This window comes from Oncorhynchus keta, chromosome 17 (assembly GCF_023373465.1).
Source record: "Oncorhynchus keta strain PuntledgeMale-10-30-2019 chromosome 17, Oket_V2, whole genome shotgun sequence".
Classification (NCBI taxonomy): domain Eukaryota; kingdom Metazoa; phylum Chordata; class Actinopteri; order Salmoniformes; family Salmonidae; genus Oncorhynchus; species Oncorhynchus keta.
The window spans coordinates 44,672,100-44,697,297 of record NC_068437.1 but is presented as its reverse complement, the minus strand read 5'-3'; the positions used below and the strand labels follow the sequence as shown (position 1 = coordinate 44,697,297).

At 44.9% G+C, this 25,198-nt stretch overlaps 1 protein-coding gene across 5 annotated transcripts in view; it reads right to left on the bottom strand.

Moving 5' to 3' along the window:
- LOC118395903 (neuron navigator 2-like) overlaps positions 1-25,198 on the bottom strand; it is a 91,879-nt gene that overhangs the window by 43,610 nt on the left and 23,071 nt on the right. The window contains exon 1 of one of the 5 annotated variants that reach the window (XM_052466226.1): positions 4,235-4,451. The exons of the other annotated variants lie outside the window; for them this stretch is intronic. Within the exon in view, the coding sequence (XP_052322186.1) occupies positions 4,235-4,344 (110 nt within the window). The 5' untranslated portion in view covers positions 4,345-4,451. Of the gene's footprint in view, positions 1-4,234; positions 4,452-25,198 lie in introns of those variants that run through there. 5 annotated transcript variants of the gene reach the window in all.

Sequence of the window (25,198 nt, the reverse complement as noted above, 5' to 3'; positions counted from 1 at the left end):
GAGAGAAACAGAGAGCCATTAACAAGAGAAGACAGGGTGGAGAGAAACAGAGACATTAACAAGAGAAGACAGGGTGGAGAGAAAACCACTCCTATTATTCTCCCTCTTTTCCTAGGTCTGTTGGCCAGAGACAGCATTCCCATATGCCTGTGATGTTAGGAACGTCTCCCCCTGAACACCAAACTTGTTTTAATTAGCGTTCAGCAGCGTGTCTCCCAGGACCAAGCGGGCTGCTGGGTAACAGAGTTTTCCACCACACCAGGTCCTGCCAGTCACCAACACTGATGGGCCCTAAACCAAGATACCATTCTAAGGAGGCTTGCGTGGAGGCCAGAAGATAAGGAATAGTGGGGATGTCTGGGTCTCATGCAAGCTGCCTTATATATGATTTGTGACCGCTCTACACCAGGACCTCCCTGTTCCCACTGAGCTTACCTTTCATTAGAGTGGGGTTCTGTGGAAAATGTTGCTATTCTCAGGGCCAAAGGTTCTGTGTGTGAACTGGGAACGGACCGAAATCTGTGTGTGTACAGACAGATAGGTGTGTGTGTGTGTGGTTCATCACCCACTGTCTGGGTAACAGAATCACTCCTTTAACAGTACTCTCAGATGTGTGGAAGTGTGCAGGGAGTTGGATGGGAGGTTCCTCTCAAAAGATTAGAAGTTCACACGGAGCAAGACACACTCACGCCACCTGTGTCTGTCTGTCTGTCTGTCTGTCTGTCTGCCCATGCCAGTGTGATGCTGACTCAGCTAACCGAAACATCCCAGCTATCCGCAGCCAGACAGTGCTGAGAGTTCCTTGTGACAGCATCAACAGCTCCTCTCAACACGTAAGCCAGAAGCAACGTACTTACTTCACAGGTATACTCAGTCCAAAGTCTCAAGTAAGTCCAACCATTTCAGTATAGGTCTATGTTTACATGGAGAAATATGAACTGGTAGCAAAGGTAAATCAGAGTCAATAGATGACAGGAATGATTCAACAGTAGTCCCAACACTCAAACTGGACCGTTTTATCTCCATCTCTTCATTCAAAGACTCAATCATGGACACTCTTCCTGACAGTTGTGGCTGCTTTGTGTGATGTATTGTTGTCTCTACATTCTTGTCCTTTGTGCTGTTGTCTGTGTCCAATAATGTTTGTACCATGCTTTGTGCTGCTAACATGTTGTGCTGTTGCCATGTGTTGCTACGATGCTGTATCGTCATGTGTTGCTGCCATGCTGTTGTCGTCTTTGGTCTCTCTTTATGTAGTTGTGGTGTCTCGTCATGATGTGTGTTTTGACCTATATTTTTATTTTGTCATCCCCGTCCCCGCAGGAGGCCTTTTGCCTTTTGGTAGGCCGTCATTGTAAATAAGAATTTGTTCTTAACTGACTTGCCTAGTTAAATTAAGGTTACATTTAAAAAAAAAAACACCCCCCATATGACTCAAGAAGGTTCCAGTCGGGCAGGGAGGTGGGCAGAGGTCTGGCTCTAATCTAACGTTTGCCAGGCACAGTGTGTCCTGCTGGACAGCTGCCTGCCTAGTGCAGTGTCCCAGTGTCCAATCCAGCCCGTGTTTCCCTGCCCTGGTCTTCACACCCACACACCAGAACTCCATCCACACAGCTACCCCAAAACAATTCCTATTTTCACTGATCTGAGGCATGCAAGACAAGACCAGGGGCTGGAGTGGGTGGCAACAGTGGAACAGGTCCAGCACAGAGACACAGACATTCAGTATTCAAAATGTCTTCCTTCCTTCTGTTTAACTGTGGAAGGCAGTTCTACTGTTCCCCTAATGGACTAGTGAGAAGTGAAGTGGTCAAAACAATACATTTTCAGAATGTCTTCTAGCCATGCAGAACAGGATGAATCATGCCTGTGGGCTGAGGTTGCTATGCTATCAACCCTGATGATCTGTTAAATGGAGGAGGGAGTCACCTGGGTACATTCTGGGCTCTGTGTCAGAGGTTGATTGTGGGCAGAGTGAGCTCGCAGTCCATTTACGTTGACTGACAGCTCCTTTGGGGCCTGGGGAGGTATATGTTAGGTTAGACCTCCCCTCCCCTGCTCCTGATGCTGCTGTCACTGTTCACTCCATCACTCTGAATAATGAGCAGACTAGAGCTGGCAGGGTACACCTCATCCCTAATCAACATACTTCTCTATTTTCTCTCTCCCTCCATCCGTCTTGCTAACATCCCAGTCACTTTACTCTCTCTTTCTACACCCCATCTCTTCCCTTCTCTCCTCTCATTTCACCCTGACTAGGAGATGCCATAATAAAAATGATGTTAAAGACTACGCTTAGAAGTTAGGGGTCAAAATAGTTGACATTGTTGTGTTTGTTAAGATAGTTGAGACTGGAGTCTCTATAGAATGAGTTGGGGGTGGTGTGGTGCTACATGTGGTGTATGCAGAATTAGAGACCCCGGGCCTTAGAGGACTGAGGGGATCAGTGGACACTCAGAATTAGAGACCCAGGGCCTTAGAGGACTGAGGGGATCAGTGGACACTCAGAACTAGAGACCCCGGGCCTTAGAGGACTGAGGGGATCAGTGGACACTCAGAATTAGAGACCCAGGGCCTTAGAGGACTGAGGGGATCAGTGGACACTCAGAATTAGAGACCCAGGGCCTTAGAGGACTGAGGGGATCAGTGGACACTCAGAATTAGAGACCCAGGGCCTTAGAGGACTGAGGGGATCAGTGGACACTCAGAATTAGAGACCCAGGGCCTTAGAGGACTGAGGGGACTGAGGGACCCAGGGCCTTAGAGGACTGAGGGATCAGTGGACACTCAGAATTAGAGACCCAGGGCCTTAGAGGACTGAGGGGATCAGTGGACACTCAGAATTAGAGACCCAGGGCCTTAGAGGACTGAGGGGATCAGTGGACACTCAGAATTAGAGACCCAGGGCCTTAGAGGACTGAGGGGATCAGTGGACACTCAGAATTAGAGACCCAGGGCCTTAGAGGACTGAGGGGATCAGTGGACACTCAGAACTAGAGACCCAGGGCCTTAGAGGACTGAGGGGATCAGTGGACACTCAGAATTAGAGACCCAGGGCCTTAGAGGACTGAGGGGATCAGTGGACACTCAGAATTAGAGACCCAGGGCCTTAGAGGACTGAGGGGATCAGTGGACACTCAGAACTAGAGACCCAGGGCCTTAGAGGACTGAGGGGATCAGTGGACACTCAGAACTAGAGACCCAGGGCCTTAGAGGACTGAGGGGATCAGTGGACACTCTGGGGCAGGAAATTGCGCGACTTTGGTCTGAGAGGCCAGTGGAGAGAAGTGAGCGGAGCTCTGTCGAGGTCCCACAGCACACTGCCCTGCATGTCCACTCTGGTCAGGGAGGCAGTCCATTAGTTCTACTAGACTTCTCACCCCCTCAGCAATATTCAAAGCTGTTTCCAAGCAATGAACACCTAACTCTGAGTTGGGCAAGTCATTAAACAGAAGAAACTGCCACACAAGAGTTCTCTATTTTCTTGGAATAAAAAACAACAACTACACATTGGATCGTTTAACTAACCAAATATTGTGTTTAACAAACATTTGATAACGCAATGCTACTCTGGACAGAGTGTATTTTAGCATGGCTGGTTGCTGACCTAAAAAAGCCAGTCTGCCAGTAGACCAGAGCAGACAGATTAGAGAGAAACCAGCCCACAGGCAAAGACCAAGCTCTCTGCAAACACTGTCTGCACAGCACTCAACAAAGAAGAGCTTACATTAATACACATATCACTTAAAAGAAACACCCCTGTTAAAGGACAATTTCCATGCATGAATAGGAACATTAAGGGATGCACTACATTCAAGAAGGAATTACATTTAGTTCATTTTATGTCATTTAGCTTTAGTTTATTTAGTAAATATTGTATTAACTCTATTTCTTGAGCTGCATTGTTGGTTAAAGGCTTGTAAGTAAGCATTTCACGGTAACACCTGTTGTATTCAGTGCATGTGACAAATAACATTTGACGTGTTGCCATTTTAGGAGCTCCTTTAAAGGTTTTGTCACACATTCACTAAATGTTAAAATAAACCATAAAAAGAAACTGAACATTTAAAAATGTATAAGAAATGTACCCGTTTTTAAATTCTAACCAAAACTCCAACAAACACACAATTTATAGATACACAACACCACAAGTAAAGATTCTCTATTCTCTCTCCCACAAATAAGAAAATGATCATGAGCAAAAGGTAACTCTGGTCTGTCTGTCTGTCCATACCTGATAGAGCCCGCAGCAGCCCAAGGTGGTATCCCTTCGCTGTAGTAGGAGCTGCTGGGAGCTCGCTGAGGGAAGCCGCTGAAGTTGGAGTGAATGACGGAGAGCTTCATGTGTACATTTCCACTGTATGCTCAGTTCTCTCCGCTAGAGCACACTGACTGACTGATCTCTCCCCCTGCAGCCAGCCAAACACACACACACTAAGGGGAGCGGCCTCACACACACACAAACACACCCACCCACAGAACAGCCACATAGGGGAGTAACCTGGGAAGCACTTCAAACACCACTTCAGCTTCTGAGTCACGATCTAAACAGCCAAGTCAGAGCTGATAAAACAGAACAGAACCTGTGAGGTCCTTCAAACACAGGAAGGTAAGCCTCAGATCTCAGAACAGATCTCAGAACAGCTTTACCTCTGAGACATTCAAACAATCTTCAGCTTTTAACATGATCTAGGAACAGCTAACCAAAGAAGTGCTTTAAATCCACATTTGCCCAAACCAACTGCTCAGAGTCAGCCTTATTTTGCCAGGTGGATAATGAGTATTCTTGGGGGTATTTGTAAAGACAACAAGTCTAGGAGGACACATGTTGGTGGGTTTTCCTGAGCCAATCTTATTGCTTTGCCTTAAAAGGATTGTTCAGGGTCACGTCCCCGGGTCAGGGGTCAAGCTTTAAAGGGCTGACTTACTGACTTACAATAAAGCCAATCTAGCCCCCTGAACATGCCAATATCTCTCCACTTTCCAGGGACATTGAATTGACAAAAATATATTTACGACAGAAAGGCAGCCCTTAGCTGTTAAAAACAAAAAGGCATGAAATATAAAACTTAGTTGATATATTTAGAAAAGTGGGATAGCTATACATTTATCTTTGCCGGCACATTCCAGGCTAGCAGGCTAGCAGGCTAGCAGCCCAAACCTCTGAAGCCAGTCGTGTGTAATGACATGGCTGCCTCAAAGCCATAGGAGTGTCAGGAATTCAGCTGAACAACCAATCTCTCAACAGATTTGACAGTCTCTCTCTCTCTCTCTCTCTCTGACACGCAAGTGCCTGTCCCTCAAATCAGTGGAGTAATCAAAAAGGAGAGAAATGACACCATTTTCCACTATATTCTGTAATTTTAGCTGTCCTGGAAAAGAACATTCCACTTGTTTTGTTCTGAATGAAAGTAAATTCAAGAAGAAATTCCTTTCTGACAAGCTAACTACAGAATTAGTTAAGTCAAATTGTTTCTATTTTCTCAGCACGTGCAATTTGCCCAGTTTGTTTGCAAAATATTGGCTGCTGGCTTCTAACAGCAAAACATTTGACCCAGAGTTATAATGTGCTACGTGCTCTTCTGTCCTGGTCTGGGTGTGATTTCACATCTCTGATGTGAACCCAAGCCAAGTTCACTCTCATTGTTCCAGTGTTACTCTGCTGAGGATGTGGGAGCTGGAGACGGACTCTGGACAAGCGGTCACCGCACGGAGTAGTGACACACACACACACACACACACACACACACACACACACACACACACACACACACACACACACACACACACACACACACACACACACACACACACACACACACACACACACACACACACACACACACACACACACACACACACACACACACACACACACACACACACACACACACACACACACACACACACACACACACACACACACACACACACACACACACACACACACACACTCAAATCTCAAAGACAGCTCACAGACTCACATCCACAACACGATATGCCACAATAACAAACACAAATAGATTCACATTAGCATTGAGTGTTCTTTTGTGGAACATTCTATTGATTCTGCAGAGAGAAAGAAACAGAGGGAAATGAACAGAACACCTCATTCACCCACTTTAACGTTAACTTCACTTCCATAATACATCCCAGCAGCCAGTCAACGCTGAGGGCTAAGGAGGTGACAGTAGAATTTACTCCCTCGTTTCCTTGCTTCCTTTTGTCACTGGCTCATTTCCATGCCAATCGGCTCCAGGGTGTTATTCCTCTCAAGCATAATTAAGACTGTTGTCTGAAGCACTCAATTACCACAATTTAGGGTGTGAAACACTTCTATTCAAACACAATGTAGTTTCACAATAGTGTGTTGAGGAGATTGAAGAGGCCTCTCTTCCTATCCGCAGGAGGTTAAGTGATGAGATGTAACAAAAAAAGCTTGCATTCCATAAGGTAGTTAAAACGCATTTAATTTGTTTTTGCTTATAAGCTTGGGATGTCCAACTGATTCTAAATAACAATCAAGTTATTTAAAACATTTTTATTTATTTTATTTAACCCTTATTTAACCAGGAAGGCCAGATGAGAACAAGTTCTCATTTACAACTGCTACCTGGCCAAGATAATGCAAAGCAGTGCGACACAAACAACAACACAGAGTAACACATGGAATAAACAAACTTACAGTACAGTCAATAACACAATAGAAAAAAATATATTTACAGTGTGTGCAAATGAGGTAAGATTAGGGAGGTAAGGCAATAAATAGGCTGTAGTGGTGAAGTAATTACAATTTAGCAATTAACACTGGAGTGATATGCAGAAGATGAATAATGAGAATGGGGTGCAAAGGAGAAGAAGAAAAAAATAACTTTGGGGATGATATATGCTATTTACAGATGGGCTTGCACAGGTGAAATGATCTGTGAGCTGTTCTGACAGCTGATGCTCAAAGTTTTATGAGTCTCCAGCTTCAGTGATTTTTGCAGAGAACTGGAAGGAAATGCGGCCAAAAAAGTGTTGGCTTTGGGGGTGACCAGTCACCTGCTGGAGAGCGTGCATATGGTGACCAGTGAGCTGAGATAATGGGCTTTACCTAGCAAAGACTTATAGTGACCTGGAGCCAGTGGGTTTGGGATGAAGCGAGGGCCAGCCAACGAGAAAATACAGGTCGCAGTGGTGGGTAGTATATGGGGCCCTGGCACTGTTAGACAATTTGCTGAGTAGAGTGTTGGAGGCTATTTTGTAAATATCATTGCTCTACCAATTGTCAGTTTTACGAGGGATGTTTGGCAGCATGAGTGAAGGATGCTTTGTTGTGATTCTAGATTTAATTTAGGATTGGAGATGGGAGTCTGCAAGGAGAGTCTAAAGTCTAGGTACTTGTTTGTCCACATATTCTAAGTATCTAGTGATGCTGAACGGGTCTCCTGTGGGGGGCTGTGCTTTTGCAAAGTGGGTGGGGTTATATCCTTCCTGTTTGGCCCTGTCCGGTGTCCTCGGATGGGGCCACAGTGTCTCCTGATCCCTCCTGTCTCAGCCTCCAGTATTTATGCTGCAGTAGTTTGTGTCGGGGGCTAGGGTCAGTTTGTTATATCTAGTACTTCTCCTGTCCTCGGTGTCCTTCTTTCTCTTCTTTCTTTCTCTCTCTCAGAGGACCTGAGCCCTAGGACCATGCCCCAGGACTACCTGACATGATGACTCCTTGCTGTCCCCAGTCCACCTGGCCATGCTGCTGCTCCAGTTTCAACTGTTTTGCCTTACTATTATTTGACCATGCTGGTCATTTATGAACATTTGAACATCTTGGCCATGTTCTGTTATAATCTCCACCCGGCACAGCCAGAAGAGGACTGGCCACCCCACATAGCCTGGTTCCTCTCTAGGTTTCTTCCTAGGTTTTGGCCTTTCTAGGGAGTTTTTCCTAGCCACCGTGCTTCTACACCTGCATTGTTTGCTGTTTGGGATTTTAGGCTGGGTTTCTGTACAGCACTTTGAGATATCAGCTGATGTACGAAGGGCTATATAAATAAATTTGATTTGATTGGTTGAATTTGGTTGCATTTAGTTTTACTTGCATTTAAGAGCAGTTGGAGGCCACAGAAGGAGAGTTGTATGGCAATGAAGCCCGTCTGGAGGTTAGTTAACACAGTGTCCAAAGAGGGGCCAGAAGTATACAGAATGGTGTCGTCTGCCTAGAGGTGGATCAGAGAATCACCAGCAGCAAGAGCGACATCATTGATGTTTACAGAGAAACGAGTTGGCCCGAGAATTGAACCCTGTGGCACCCCCATAGAGACTGCCAGTGGTCCGGACAACAGGCCCTCATATTTGACACACTGAACTCTGACTGAGAAGTAGTTGGTGAACCAGGCGAGGCAGTCATTTGAGAAACCAAGGCTGTTGAGTCTGCCAATAAGAATGTGGTGATTGACAGAGTCGAAAGCCTTGGCCAGGTCAATGAATACAGCTGCACAGTCTCTTATCGATGGCGGTTATGATATCGTTTACGACCTTGAGCACCCATGACCAGCTCGGAAACGAGATTGTATAGCAGAGAAGGTATATATGGGGCGGCAGGGTAGCCTAGTGGTTATAGCGTTGGACTAGTAACCGGAAGGTTGCAAGTTCAAACCCCCGAGTTGTCGTTCTGCCCCTGAACAGGCAGTTAACCCACTGTTCCTAGGCCGTCATTGAAAATAGGAATTTGTTCTTAACTGACTTGCCTGGTTAAATAAAGATTTAAAAAAATATCAGCATCCATCCATTCAAGCATCAGTGAAAAAGCATTGTGATCATTGATCAAATCAAATTTATTTATATAGCCCTTCGTACATCAGCTGATATCTCAAAGTGCTGTACAGAAACCCAGCCTAAAATCCCAAACAGCAAGCAATGCAGGTGTAGAAGCACGGTGGCTAGGAAAAACTCCCTAGAAAGGCCAAAACCTAGGAAGAAACCTAGAGAGGAACCAGGCTATGTGGGGTGGCCAGTCCTCTTCTGGCTGTGCCGGGTGGAGATTATAACAGAACATGGCCAAGATGTTCAAATGTTCATAAATGACCAGCATGGTCGAATAATAACAAGGCAGAACAGTTGAAACTGGAGCAGCAGCACAGTCAGGTGGACCGGGGACAGCAAGGAGTCATCATGTCAGGTAGTCCTGGGGCACGGTCCTAGGGCTCAGGTCCTCCGAGAGAGAGAAAGAAAGAGAGAATTAGAGAGAGCATATGTGGGGTGGCCCGTCCTCTTCTGGCTGTGCCAGGTGGAGATTATAACAGAACATGGCCAAGATGTTCAAATGTTCATAAATGACCAGCATGGTCGAATAATAGTGAGGCAGAACAGTTGAAACTGGATGTTGAAGCATCATTTGTGTTGATCTTGCTCTGGGAAGTGGTGGCTTCCTTGATCAGATGAGGTTCCCCATCTCTCTTCCTATCTGTCAGACATTGTGTTTGCAGATGGGTTCCCCACTGCTGTATTAGCTGAGTCCCCTCATAGCCAGGACCCAGCAGACCAGACACAGGTCCCAGGATGGGCATGCAACACACCACTAATTCCCTTTCACAACACTCTGGACTCCTCTATCTCTCGGATTCAACTCCTACACAATGTAACAATAATGAATAATTCACACAGCATACAGTGTTTGGCTATATTTCAGCCAATATCATACAGTGTCCTCTGTATCCTCAGGAATCCTGTACTAAATCATAGGCTGCCTAGGCTGTGTCAACAATAGGTTTCTATTCAGGAGCTACTGACGTGAACTCCATATGAGGTCTTCAACCTTTTGTAGCAGCCCTTCATGTTGCAGATACACTGTGTACTATCTTCCCTAGAGCACTGAGGAATGTGACCTTCTTTACTTCTTCCCAGGGCCAAATCAAATAGGCCTAAATAATGTTAATTCCCTCCAATAAGTTTTCTTTCTGTATGTTCTCATATAGTTCCAAGCCTGCTAGAGTTAAGAGGCAGGCAGACAAGCAATATCCACCATTGTCATACGGATGAAGCCTGAGCTGGAATGTGAACTGAAGCTGCTTAGCTTTAGAAACCCCTGAGTGGATCTAGCTTTCTTCATGGATACCTCTCTGGGCTTTACTGTATTCACACACACACACAGCTGGAGTTACAGGCTGTGATTGGGTTACAGAGATCATAATGAATGACTTACTATTTATCACATTACACGAGACAGGAAGTCTTCAATACCAAACAGACTGAATGACATCACCATCACACCAACCCTAGGCACTTTCCCTCCACATTCAAAGACACACTCCAATACAAATGAACAAACAGACAAAAACACTTACTTCACAGCTTAAATTCTCCACTTCGTTCTCATATTGGTTTCAGTATCCAGTCTGTCCCTTTGTGTTGCATGCAGTCTATCCTTCCCACTGCGTGTCATAGACAGAGTCTAGAGCCCAGACTGCCCACCAAGGAGCTGCACTCAACAGGTAAGCAGGCCAGCAGACAGACAGACAGCACAGCTGCGACGACAGCCCAGTCCCAGCCAGCCAGACAGCACAGGGCTATCACTGATCACTATCAGGCCTTAGCCCAGCCCGACAGCCCGGCAGGCAGACAGACAGACTCTCTCAGCATTGTGCTCCCTCCACAGAATGGAGTGGATCCCCTCCCTGCCCGTTCTCTCTCCGGCTGAAGTGTGCGTGTGTGTGCGTGCGTGTGTGCGTACCGTGGAGAGCCCTGAAGCTACTGTAATGAGACAGTGATGATCCTCCCCCCTCTCTCTTTCTTCGCCACGAGATTGAAGCCCCCTCCAGCTCACTCTGCTTCTCACACATACAGTACTGGTACCCCACTCCTCTCTGTGTGTGTCTGCCTTGCTCTTACTGATCATCATCTGAATACTAATGCATTTTTGGCCAGGTGCCCAATCCTCTCCCATAACCCTCTCAGTGTGCTGTAGGTGTAGCTTTGATGGGGTGGATTCTCACTTGAAATGAGTGGGCAGACCAGCTAAATGCAGTGCAAGTGCTAAAATAACCCAACAGGCTGGATGTAAAGAGGTTGAGGAATACAAGTACTCTAGAACTACTCATCTGTTAGTAGTTATTTTTCCCAGGTATAGACATCAAATCAAACACCAGATACATCTTTGTCTGAAACATAAACACAGCCCTCCCTTCAAAATACCTCTTTCCAAAACCCCCTTCAGAAAGCATGCTTAGATTACAGAGCGGAGCATCAATCAAAGTCAGATCAGACACAATGTAGGTGCTTTTGAACCGTTGTCAGTATCTCAGATACAAGATGACTTAGCAACTGCAACGGCTGGGGAACAAGAACGTAATCATATAGGGTGCTTGGTTACAGTGTTCTCTGTCTACATCAGACTGCCTCAAGGCAGGAGACTGCTATTCAGAGCCCTGTCCACCAAACCCACACACTGGCCAGTGTTTCCCCTATATTCATTTGGCACCGGCGGATCCTAAATCGTGGCCGCCACTCAAAAATATAATGTAAAAATGTTTTTTTTTTTTACATACTTTTTTAACTTAAACAACTGAAACCCGATATAAAGTCTGTAGAAATGATAATGTAGCTATATATTTTTTTTATAAGATCATCTTTGAGAACTAACAACCACCAGAATCAAAACTAGATAGTCAGATTTTAAAATTCCAAAAATGTCATGGCTTTTAAAAAAAATGGTGTTATAATTTGTTTGTCACTCAGATGTCATAAGAACACAACAAACGCTATGGCAAAATGTGCAGAATTGCAGCAAATTTGCTTTAAAGTAACTGTCCAGTGCTTCCAGATTGCTATGAAATATGACCTATAGTTACTTAAAATATGAGTGAAATAGTTTTCCTTCCAAAAAATGGGAATTAAGTATGTTAAAAATCAGCTTTTCTGTGTTAGAATGGTGTGGGCATACCTCAACAACAGAATGGTGTGGGCGTACGCCAACAACAGAATGGTGTGGGCGTACCCCAACAACAGAATGGTGTGGGCATACCCCAACAACAGAATGGTGTGGGCGTACCCCAACAACAGAATGGTGTGGGCATACCCCAACAACAGAATGGTGTGGGCGTACCCCAACAACAGAATGGTGTGGGCTTATCCCAACAACAGAATGGTGTGGGCGTACCCCAACAACAGAATGGTGTGGACTTACCTCAACAACAGAATGGTGTGGGCATACCTCAACAACAGAATGGTGTGGACTTACCTCAACAACAGAATGTTGTGGGCGTACCTCAACAACAGAATGTTGTGGGCTTATCCTCAACAACAGAATGGTGTGGGCTTATCCCAACAACAGAATGGTGTGGGCATACCTCAACAACAGAATGGTGTGGGCTTACCTCAACAACAGAATGTTGTGGGCGTACCTCAACAACAGAATGTTGTGGGCGTACCTCAACAACAGAATGTTGTGGGCGTACCTCAACAACAGAATGGTGTGGGCGTACCTCAACAACAGAATGGTGTGGGCTTACCTCAACAACAGAATGGTGTGGGCGTACCTCAACAACAGAATGGTGTGGGCTTACCCCAACAACAGAATGGTGTGGGCTTACCTCAACAACAGAATGGTGTGGGCGTACCTCAACAACAGAATGTTGTGGGCGTACCTCAACAACAGAATGTTGTGGGCGTACCTCAACAACAGAATGTTGTGGGCGTACCTCAACAACAGAATGTTGTGGGCGTACCTCAACAACAGAATGGTGTGGGCTTACCTCAACAACAGAATGGTGTGGGCTTACCTCAACAACAGAATGGTGTGGGCGTACCCCAACAACAGAATGGTGTGGGCTTACCTCAACAACAGAATGGTGTGGGCGTATAACAGTAACTAAAAATATGAATACAAGTAAACTGTTGATTGGCCAGCTCATCCATCTCTAGACTGCTGAATGGCCAGCTCAACCTCCTCCGGAGTATGACATCATACTCTAAAAGGAAACAGCAAGCATTTTTGAAACGGTCTGTTTGAGACCACAGTTTAAAGTGTTTTTCCCCCTGCCTATTTATGCTTTTGCCACAAATACGAGTATAAGACGAGTCAACAACATTATTTAGATATGAGCTAACAGAATATTAACTTTTAAAAGTTAAATTTATACTGGACAATTACTTTAAAACGGCATATTTTCTCTCAGTCCCATGGCAAAATGTGTAGAATTGCAGGAAATTAGCTTTAAAACTGCACAAAATTTGACCTTGCCATTGGCCACACCCACTCCCCCACACTAACCTTGCCATTGGCCACACCCACTCCCCCCCACACTAACCTTGCCATTGGCCACATCCACTCCCCCCCACACTAACCTTGCCATTGGCCACACCCACTCCCCACCAAACTAACCTTGCCACTGCTGCTAAAAAAATCCTAGGGGAAACAATGCTGGCTCCGAGGATCGCGATACACAGACACACATTTACACAGCTTACACCTTCCTGTCAGCCACAGCACCTACAGAGCAAAACCTCTGGAAACAAATTTTACAGCTCCTTTTAACCATTGGTAAAAAGGCACAAAAGCAGGTTTCTATTGAGGTGTAATGCTCTCTTTTTTGTTTTGTCTCAAACTTTACCTGAAGTTTCAGGTTTTAATGTCAAGGGCACAAGTACAGTGAAATACCTTTCTTACAAGCTCTAAACCCAACAATGCAGTAATCAATATCAATGTAGTACTAAAAATAACATAAGTTAGACTAAAAACACAATAAATAAAAAGACATACGAAATAAGAAATAAGAAGAACAGCCGTGCTGCTGCTCCAGTTTCTGCGGCTATGGAATCCCGACCTGTTCACCGGACGTGCTACCTGTCCCAGACATGCTGTTTTCAACACTCTCGTGTTTTTTCGACCAACCAATTGGTTGAAAAATGTTGACATATATTTTTACATATATAGACACATCCTATATAGTTTAATCAAATCAACTATATGCACTGAGCTTATTTTTATGTGCACTGTTTGATGAAGTAATTAAGACACCCAGATGACTAGAGGGAGTTTGGCCGCAATTGATTTGATTGTGCCGGGCCGGGCTCAGACTTGCTGCACTGTGTTAAGAAATAATGACAGCGAGTGACTGTCATTACTGTCTCTCTGTCCTCCCTGCTGCAGCGACCACCACAGAACATCAGCAGTGTTTATCACGCTGTCTGTGTTGCTGAACCTGCAAAATAATGAGTCTATAACCATTTGACTGAAAAGATTTGTTACCAAAATCAATCATTTGTTTAGGAAAAACATTCCCTATTTCCTGAACCCTTGCGCTCATGTATGCATCGCATGTACGTGGCCAATAGAGCCTGACCTATAGCATATCCTAAACAGATTAATAAATTGTTTATAACAAACTCTTAACACCAGAACACATGTGACAGCAAAATGGATGCACATGACGTGACAAATAAGCTGGAAAGGGGTGAATGTTTGGTTTTTCAGCAGGTAAAGGGGAAGTCATATGTGTGGAATAAATTTGAATAGTTGTTGACAATACTGGCAATCAAGAAAACTAAGATAAGGAGCAAGCGCTTTGTGCATATTATGTGCGCCAAACAGGTGCTGTTAGATTACACTATCATTTTTTTTACCACTTGGAACAATGTAAACAAGCTAAAGGCTAGAGCTGCCACTTTCAAGGAACGGGACACTAATCCGGACGCTTATAATAAATCCGGAGATGCCCTCAGACTAACCATCAAACAGGAAAAGTGTCCATACGGGACTAAGATTGAATCCAACTACACTCGTCGGATGTGGCAAGGCTTGCAAACTATTACAGGACTACGAAGGGAAAGCCAGCCGTGAGAACCAGCTGTTGCGGACGACTGTGTGATCACGCTCTCCGTAGCTGATGTGAGCAAGACCTTTAAACAGCTCAACATTCACAAGGCCGTGGGGCCAGACGGACTACCAGGACGTGTACTCAGAGCATGCGCTGACCAACTGGCAAGTGTCTTCACTGACATTTTCCACTTCTCCCTGACCGAGTCTGTAATACCTACATGTTTCAAGCAGACCACCATAATCAATATGGCCAAGAAAGCGAAGGTAACCGCCCTGTAGCACTCATGTTGGTAGCCATGAAGTGCTTTGAAAGGCTGGTCATAGCTCACATCAAAACACTCATCCCGGAAACCCTAGACCCACTCCAATTTGCATACCGCATCAACAGATGACACAATCTCAATAGCACTCCACACTGCCCTTTCCTACCTGTACAAAAGGAGCACCTATGTGAGAATGCTGTTCATCGACGACAGCTCAGTATTCAACTCCATAGTGCACACAAAGCTCATCACTAAGCTAAGGACCCTGGGACTAAACACCTCCCTCTGCAACTGGATTCTGGACTTCCTGACAGGCCTCCCCCAGGTGGTAAGGGTAGGCAACATCCCACATCCCGTTGATCCTCAACATGGGGGGCCCCTCAGGGGTGCGTGCTTGGTCCCTTCCTGTATTCCCTGTTCACCCACGACTACGTGACCAAGAACGACTCCAACACCATCATTAAGTTTGCTGACGACACAACAGCCTGATTACCGACAAGGATGAGACAGCCAGAAACCTGATGAGACCTGATGAGACAGTCAGAGACCTGACAGTGTGGTGCCAGGACAACAACCTCTCCCTCAACGTGAGCAAGAAAAAGGAGATGATCGCGGACTACAGGAAAAGGAGGGCCGATCATGCCACCATTCACATCGACAGGGCTGTAGTGGAGTGAGTTGAGTGTTTCAAGTTCCTTGATGTCCACATCACTAACAAACTATCATGGTACAAACACACCAAGACAGTGGTGAAGAGGGCACTACAACACTTTCCCCCCTCAGGAGACTGTAAAGAGTTGGCATGGGTCCACAGATCCTCAAAATGTTCTACAACTGCACCATCGAGAGCATCCTGACCAGTTGCATCACCACCTGGTATGGAAACTGCTCAGCATCCAAACATAAGGCGCAACAGAGGGTAGTGCATACGCCCCAGTACATCACTGGGGCTTAGCTTCCTGCTATCCTGGACCTATATACTAGGCGGTGTCAGAGGAAGGCCCAAAAAATTGTCAAAGACTCTAGTCAGCCAAGTAATAGACTGTTCTCTCTGTTACTGCACGGCAAGCGGTACCGGAGCGCCAACTCTAGGTCCAAAAGGCTTCTAAACAGCTTCTACCTCCAAGCCATAAGACTGCTGAATAATTTAAATGTATATATATATTTTTTTTATAGCGGGCAGATCAGCTTTAATATTGCAGATAGATTGTATCAGATGAGTGTAATTGCCTGCATTACCTCCAATCCCCCATATATTTTTTCGCAAATATATATGTATATTTTATTTCCCGCAAATATATATTTATATATACACAAAGTATTTAGTCAGCCACCAATTGTGCAAGTTCTCCCACTTCAAAAGATGAGAGGCCTGTAATTTTCATCATAGGTACACTTCAACCATGAAAGACAAAATGAGAAGAAGAAAAATCCAGAAAATCACATTGTAGGATTTTTAATGAATTTATTTGCAAATTATGGTGTAAAAAAAGTATTTGGTCAATAACAAAAGTTTATCTCAATACTTTGTTATATACCCTTTGTTGGCAATGACAGAGGTCAAACGTATTCTTTAAGTCTTCACAAGGTTTTCACACACTGTTGCTGGTATTTTGGCCCATTCCTCCATGCAGATCTCCTCTAGAGCAGTGATGTTTTGGGGCTGTTGATGGGCAACACGGACTTTCAACTCCCTCCAAAGACTTTCTATGGGGTTGAGATCTGGAGACTGGCTAGGCCACTCCAGGACCTTGAAATGCTTCTTACGAAGCCACTCCTTCGTTGCCCGGTCGGTGTGTTTGGGATCATTGTCATGCTGAAAGACCCAGCCACGTTTCATCTTCAATGCCCTTGCTGAGGGAAGGAGGTTTTCACTCAAAATCTCACGATACATGGCCCCATTCATTATATCCTTTACACGGATCAGTTGTCCTGGTCCCTTTGCAGAAAAACAGACCCAAAGCATGATGTTTCCACCCCCATGCTTCACAGTAGGTATGGTGTTCTTTGGATGCAACTCAGCATTCTTTGTCCTCCAAACACGACGAGTTGAGTTTTTACCAAAAAGTTATATTTTGTTTTCAGCTGACCATATGACATTCTCCCAATCTTCTTCTGGATCATCAAAATGCTCTCTAGCAAACTTCAGATGGGCCTGGACATGTACTGGCTTAAGCAGGGGGACACGTCTGGCACTGCAGGATTTGAGTCCCTGGCGGCGTATTGGTTACTGATGGTAGGCTTTGTTACTTTGGTTCCAGCTCTCTACAGGTCATTCACTAGGTCCTTGAATGTATGTATGTCTTCCATTTCCTAATAATTGCTCACACAGTTGATTTCTTCAAACCAAGCTGCTTACCTATTGCAGATTCAGTCTTCCCAGCCTGGTGCAGGTCTACAATTTTGTTTCTGGTGTCCTTTGACAGCTCTTTGGTTTTGGCCATAGTGGAGTTTGGAGTGTGACTGTTTGAGGTTGTGGACAGGTGTCTTTTATACTGATAACAAGTTCAAACAGGTGCCATTAATACAGGTAACGAGTGGAGGACAGAGGAGCCTCTTAAATAAGAAGTTACAGGTCTGTGAGAGCCAGAAATCTTGCTTGTTTGTAGGTGACCAAATACTTATTTTCCACCATAATTTGCAAATAAATTCATAAAAAATCCTACAATGTGATTTTCTGGATTGTTTTTTTCTCATTCTGTCTGTCATAGTTGAAGTGTACCTATGATGAAAATTACAGGCCTCTCATCTTTTTAAGTGGGAGAACTTGCACAATTGGTGGCTGACTAAATACTTTTTTGCCCCACTTTATTATTGATCGATTGACTATGACTTTTCAGATCTCCCAGTAGTGGTATCTGCCGGGTTAGCTCCAGGCAAATATTGCAATTCTTCAGCCATTCCTGGACCTGTGACCAAAAACAAGCTACATATGGACAGTACCAAAACAAATTATCTAATGATCCTGTCTCTTCGCAACAAAATCTGCAGAGCTGGGAAGGTTGTATCCCCCATATAAGTAATATTCTATCGGTTGCAAGAATTTTGTATAATCATTTAAATGAACAAATTAAAGGTTTTGAATACGGCGTCGTTTTGCATATCAGTTCCATATGCCATGGAATCGGTAAGTCAAAAATCTCTTCCCAACTATTTCGCAATCTATATTGCAAGGCCGTCATTTTATTTGGTCCTTAAATTAAACTGGTATACTTTATTTAGAGTTATAATTATCGTGTCAAGGCTAGGCATAATTACTGCCCCCTTTGGATGAATTGCGTGCCCATAGTAAACTGAAAACAAATCTGTCCAAAATTGCTAATATATGCATATAATAATTATTATTGGATAGAAAACACTCTAAAGCTTCTAAAGCCGTTTGAATTATGTCTGTAAGTATAGTAGAACTCACAGGGCAGGCAATCTCCCAAACTATTTTTGGAAGCCTGAAACTTGGGGCAACTTTGACGTCATCGCCCCCACCCTTCCCAACCAGCTATGGATCTGGAGACACTTTCTATGTCTTCCACTAGATGTCCTCATTCAGTAGAGCGTTTAATTGTGCAAATCCCGCGAGCTTTGACCATTTGGGAGCCAAAAGAGTGGGTGTCGCGAGAAAATACATGTGCATTAGGGCGCGAATTGGACACAGACCTTCCTCTGTTCCAGCTTGCCTGAGAAGAAGTATGATTGTCCGGTTGAATTGAGAATTGTTTTGTATGTTTATAACATCCTAAAGCTTGATTCTGCACTTAGTTTGACCAGTTTAGTCGACATATAATATGTAGTTTTGAAGTTTTGATGCGCAACTGTTCGGGACCAGAAGTCATTTTGGATGCATTTCAGCTGAAAGTGGTAGCAGATGCTACTATAAGGACACACGAACTGAAACAAAACGATGTATTGGGTAAGTATGACTCCTTCCACTACATTCTGATCGAAGACCATCAAAGGTAAGGGAATATTTATGTTGTAATTTTGTATTTCTGTTGACTCAAACAGCGGAGAAATATTGCTTACGTCTGAGCGCCGTCTCAGGTTATTGCATAGTCAACTAATTCTGTAATGTTAAAAACAAATCTGACACAGCGGTTGCATTCAGAACCAGTGTATCTTTCTAACTATATGTAAAACATGTATCTTTAGTCAAAGTTTATGATGAGTATTTCTGTTATCTGGCGTAGCTTTCCAAAATTTCTCTGGACATTTTTGATAATTTTATGAACATGGCGTCAATGTAAACCGTGATTTATGGATATAAAATGCATATTATTGAACAAAACATAAATGTACTGTGTAACATGTCATATGACTGTCATCTGATGAAGATTTTCAAAAGGTTAGTGAATGATTTATTTTTTTATCCTGCTTTTCTAATTTTTAATATTTTCTGGGACAAAATGGCTGCCTCTTGTCTTTGTTTCGGTGGTGGTCTAATATAAATATGTGCTGTGTTTTCGCCGTAAAACATAAAAGAAATCTGACATGCTGGGTAGATGAACAAGGTGTTTATCTTTCATTTGAGGTATTGGACTTGTTAATGTCCCTGAGAGGGACGCCTCGCTTTAACTGGTTCCAATGATGGTCTTTAATACAGGGCCGACAGACAAGTTCGTACTTTTCCCCTTCCACTTTCCTCTTCCATTTTTGCAGTAATGCTGCAATTAGTTGGTTGTTATTTCGGGTAGAGCAGACATTTCCATATGTTTTTGTTAGCTGCATGTATGACATAACTCCACCAGTCGTATTCAAACAATTAATCAAATGGCTACGCGGACTGTTTACATTGACCACCCTTGCTGCAACTCGCTGTTTATTGTCTATGGAGAGTCATTTCACCCCTACCTACGTTTACAAATTACCTCGACTAACCTGTACCTCCGCACATCGACCTGGCACCGGTACCCCCTGTTTGTAGCCTCGGTATTGCTATTTTATTCTGTTGCTTTCAATTAGATTTTTTACTTCAGTTTATTTAGTAAATATTTTCTTAACTCTATTTCTTGAACTGCATTGTTAAGGGCTTGTAAGTAAGCATTTCACGGTAAGGTCTACTACACCTGTTGTATATGGCACGTGACAAATAAAATTTGATAAAAGATTTCACAACACATTAAGTGTGTTCCCTCAGGCCACTACCACATATCTGCAAAATACAAAATCCATGTGTACATGTGTGTAGAGTGTCTATGTTATCATGTGTGTGTGTGTGTCCATAGCCTGTGGCACTGAGGAAAACAATCACTCTGTTTTCAATCAGACTCAGCCACCCAACAATGGCAGCTTTGTTGCTTCCAGACTAATCCTATTGGATGTCTGTACAGAAGCCTCACCTGACCCAGACACTGCAGGTGGAGTGAGGTTTTATTTATTTTTAATTGTTTCATTTAACCTTTATTTAACTAGGCAAGAGGTTAGGGGACAGGGGAAGGGGTGGTGGTGGTGACATACCTGTCACCACCACCACCCCTTGGCCCTTGGAACTGTTATGATGGAGTGTCTCTCGGACCACAGCCATGCCATCCGGCAGGCGGTTGAGGCGGCGTGTGTACATGCCCACCCCACCGTCCGTCATGTAGCTGCAGACACAACACAACAGGCCTGTCAGTCACAGTCTCAGTACATGTCTCAATCTCTGTGTCTGCCCTCTTCTCTCTTCTCTGTCCCTGTCTCAGCCTCTGTCCCTGTCACAGTCACTTTCTCTGTCCTTGTCTCTGTCCCTGTCTCTTTCTCTGTCTCTGTTCCTGTCCCCATCTCTGTCCCTGTCTCTTTCTCTGTCCCTGTCTCTTTCTCTGTCCCTGTCTCTTTCTCTGTCCCAGTCTCTTTCTCTGTCCCAGTCTCTTTCTCTGTCCCTGTCTCTTTCTCTGTCCCTGTCTCTGTCCCCATCTCTGTCCCTGTCTCAGTCTCTGTCCCCATCTCTGTCCCTGTCTATGTCTCTGTCTCAGACCCTGTCTCAGTCTCTGTCCCCATCTCTGTCCCTGTCTCTTTCTCTGTCCCTGTCTAAGTCTCTGTCTCTTTCCTGTCCCTAAGTCCCTGTCTCAGACCCACTCCCAGACCCTGTCCCTGTCTCTGTCTCTGTCTCAGTCCTGTCCCTGTATCTATCTGTCCCCATCTCTGTCCCTGTCTAAGTCTCTGTCTCTGTCCCTGTCCCTGTCTAAGTCCCTGTCTCAGACCCACTCTCAGACCCTGTCTCTGACCCTGTCTCTGACCCTGTCCCTGTCTCTGCTGTGCGTCACCATGGCAGGCTGTACTAATCCACTTCACTGACAACCTCAAAACACTGTAACGCTCGTCGTTGCATGAAGAAGGAGGGGAACAAAACGCAGTGTGGTACGTGTTCATGATAATTAACAAAGTCAGAAACGAAACAGTTCTGTAAGGTGCAGACACTAAACAGAAAATAACTACCCACAAAACGCAGGTGGGAAAAAGCTGCCTAAGTATGATTCTCAATCAGAGACAACGATAGACAGCTGCCTCTGAGAACCACACCCGGCCAAACACAAAAGAAATAGAAAACAGAAATAAAGAAACCAGAATTACCCACCCTCGTCACACCCTGGCCTAACCAAAATAGAGAATAAAATCCTCTATGGCCAGGGCGTGACAGGACCCCCTCCCCACCGGGTGGGCTCCGGCCCAAAACCTGACTCTAAAGGGGGGTACGGCGGCGTCTCTGGTGCGGGACGTAGACCCCCTTCCGCCTCTGGCTCCCCCCCGCTGACCCCGGACTGGGCACCCTCGTTGCGAGGCCCGGGACTGGGCACCCTCGTTGCTGGAGGCTCCGGACTGAGGACCCTCGTTGCTGGAGGCTCCGGACTGGGCACCCTCGTTGCTGGAGGCTCCGGACTGGGCACCCTCGTTGCTGGAGGCTCCGGACTGGGCACCCTCGTTGCTGGAGGCTCCGGACTGGGCACCCTCGTTGCTGGAGGCTCCGGACTGGGCACCCTCGTTGCTGGAGGCTCTGGACTGAGCACCCTCGTTGCTGGAGGCTCCGGACTGGGCACCCTCGTTGCTGGAGGCTCCGGACTGGGCACCCTCGTTGCTGGAGGCTCCGGACTGGGCACCCTCGTTGCTGGAGGCTCCGGACTGGGCACCCTCGTTGCTGGAGGCTCCGGACTGAGCACCCTTGTTGCTGGAGGCTCCAGACTGGGCACCCTCGTTGCTGGAGGTTCCAGCACCTTCGTTGCTGGAGGGCTGTGCAGACGCACTGGAGACAGTGCACTGAGGTCTGGAGAGCAGGGCTGGCACCATCCGTCCTGGCTGGATGCTCACCCTATCCCGGCAGATGCGGGGAGCTGGGATGTAGCGCACCGGGCTAAGAACGTGTACTGGAGACACCGTGCGCTCCACCGCATAACACGGTGCCTGACCAGTACGACGCCCGCCACGGTAAGCACGGGGAGTTGGCTCAGGTCTCCAACCCGACTCTGCCACACTCACCGTGTGCCCCTCCAAATATTTTTTTTGGGGGGGGATGCCTCTCATGCTTCCTTGCCAGCCGTGTTCGTCTCGCCGACTCCATCCTCCGGTATCCCTCTTCGCACTGCTCCATAGAATCCCAGGTGGGCTCTGGCACTCTCCCAGGGTCGACCGACCACCTCTCTACCTCCTCCCAGGTTGTCTCATACCCCTGGCCACGCTGCTCCTCCTTACCACGCTGCTTGGTCCTTTGGTGGTGGGTAGTTCTGTAACGCTCGTCGTTGCATGAAGAAGGAGTGGACCAAAACGCAGCGTGGTACGTGTTCATGATAATTTATTCACCAAAAACACTCAAACAAAGTGAGAAACGAAACAGTTCTGTAAGGTGCAGAAACACTAAACAGAAAATAACTACCCACAAAACACAGGTGGGAAAAAGCTGCCTAAGTATGATTCTCAATCAGAGAAAACGATAGACCGCTGCCTCTGATTGAGAACCACACCCGGCCAAACACAGAAGAAATAGAAAACATAGAAATAAAGAAACTAGAATGTCCACCCTAGTCACACCCTGGCCTAACCAAAATAGAGAATAAAACCCTCTCTATGGCCAGGGCGTGACAAACACATTACAATCCTGTTAACTACTTTTATAATGTGTCTGACTTCCTGACCCCTATATAGAAGAACCATGAGGTATGTCATCATGAAAATGCATTGTGAGAGTCACAGACATTTATTTGGTTCATATCATAAACAGCACGTGGTCAGGGTTTGTTAGTGTTTCAACCTAAACATCTGCTCACACTAATGTTGTTATTCCACATAGTATGCGTGTGATGTCAGAGCAAATAGGACAGTTCAAAAAGAAAAAACAAAGAAAATATATCCTGTCAACCTAATAAAAGATTATGGCACAGGCATTCAGAATGGTCACACCATCCCTGCAGGTGGAGAGGTTGGGGTTTGACATGACTGAAGCTGGCTTGTAGACTGAAGATATTACAACATATAAAACAAAAACGTGCCAAAATCATCTCAGCAGTGTATGCGGAGGGCGTACGAGACACTCATGCCTCCGCAGCTAAATAAACATTCTCATTTGCTCTCAGTCAACACCAAGTGACTCGCCATACTTACCCATTTTCAGTTAACCATTTAGGGGGCTATTGTCATACCTTTAGCCCAGAGCAACGCCACAGGCTTCCCAGTTTAGGGTGAGATAAATGCATTGAGGCAGCCCCATTGAAAGCATAGCTTTACCATCCTCCCTGTGACTTTACATAACCCCCAGCACGGTTTCATGCTAATCCAGGTAACACAGGGAGTGTCAGCTCGTCTTAAAGTGTGACAGGAAATCAAAGGTAAGTGTCTCACTGTTTAATATGCCACTCATAAAACATGTAAAACTGCTTCCCAAGGCTGTAATACTACTTTCCTAAGATATTTATGGTATTGTTACAGTAAAGCATTTTCCATCTTTAACTGTTAGGAGAGCTAACCTGGGTTTTCTAAACCAAAAGTGTAAAGGATGATGTTACCATTGTTGTAGTGGTGTGTACCAGAGTCATTTATAACCATGTATATTAATGGCTTTGGTGTGTATAGATGACAGCTCACACATCATTGTTGAAAATATTAATTTCAGGCTTAAGGAAAGCAAAAGGTTAATGTGACCACTGATTAACCTGTCCTGGTTTAATACGTTACTTTTTGTTTGGCACACTAACTTCGTCAAAAGGTGACCCTAAACTGAAGGCACTAAAAGCACCAAGAAAAACATAATGGCGCTGGAGGAGATGGCTGCCGTTTTACGGTCCCCTAACCAATTATAACGAAGATGCTGTGAGTCGAGAAGCAGGTGCAGGTGAAATGTTTAATAAAACAACAAACATGGAACAAAACAACATAACAGTAGTGTCGTAAAAACACAGGATCAATAATGACTGGGGAATGAACCTAAGGGAGTGCCAGATATAGAGAAGGTAATAAGTGAGGTAATGGAGTCCAGGTGAATGATGATGTGCAGGTGCACGTAATGATTGATCCCAGGTGTGCGTAATGATGGTCCCCAGGATTGGTGGTAAGTATACCGGCGAAATTGAACGCCGAAGGGGAGGAGAGGGAGTAGATGTGACACCAATTGTGCTATTGTGTGTGTTTTTAACGTGTTATTTGTAACTTATTTTGTACATAATGTTTTGTTACTTTTATTTTTTAGTTATTACTTATTTTTCTTAAAACTGCTTGTTGGTTAAGGGCTTGTCAGTAAGCATTTCACTGTAATGTCTACACCTGTTGTATTTGGCGCATGTGACAAATAAAATTGGATTTGATCTATAGCCGGCAAAATGACGGCCTCGGCCTGTATCCTGGCAGGCATCCTTGACAAACAGTGGCACACAAAAGTACCATACAGTGCATTTGGAAAGTATTCAGACCCCTTGACTTTATTCACATTTTGTTACCTTACAGCCTTATTCTAAAATTGATAACATTTTCCTCATCAATCTACACACAATAACCCATAACGACAAAGTGAAATCTATTTTTTAGAAATGTTTGCAAATGTATTAAAAATAAAATAAATACCTTATTTACATATGTATTCAGACTCTTTGATATGAGACTCGAAATTGAGCTCAGGTGCATCCTGTTTCCATTGATCATCCTTGAGATGTTTCTACAACTTGATTAGAGTCCACCTTTGGTAAATTAA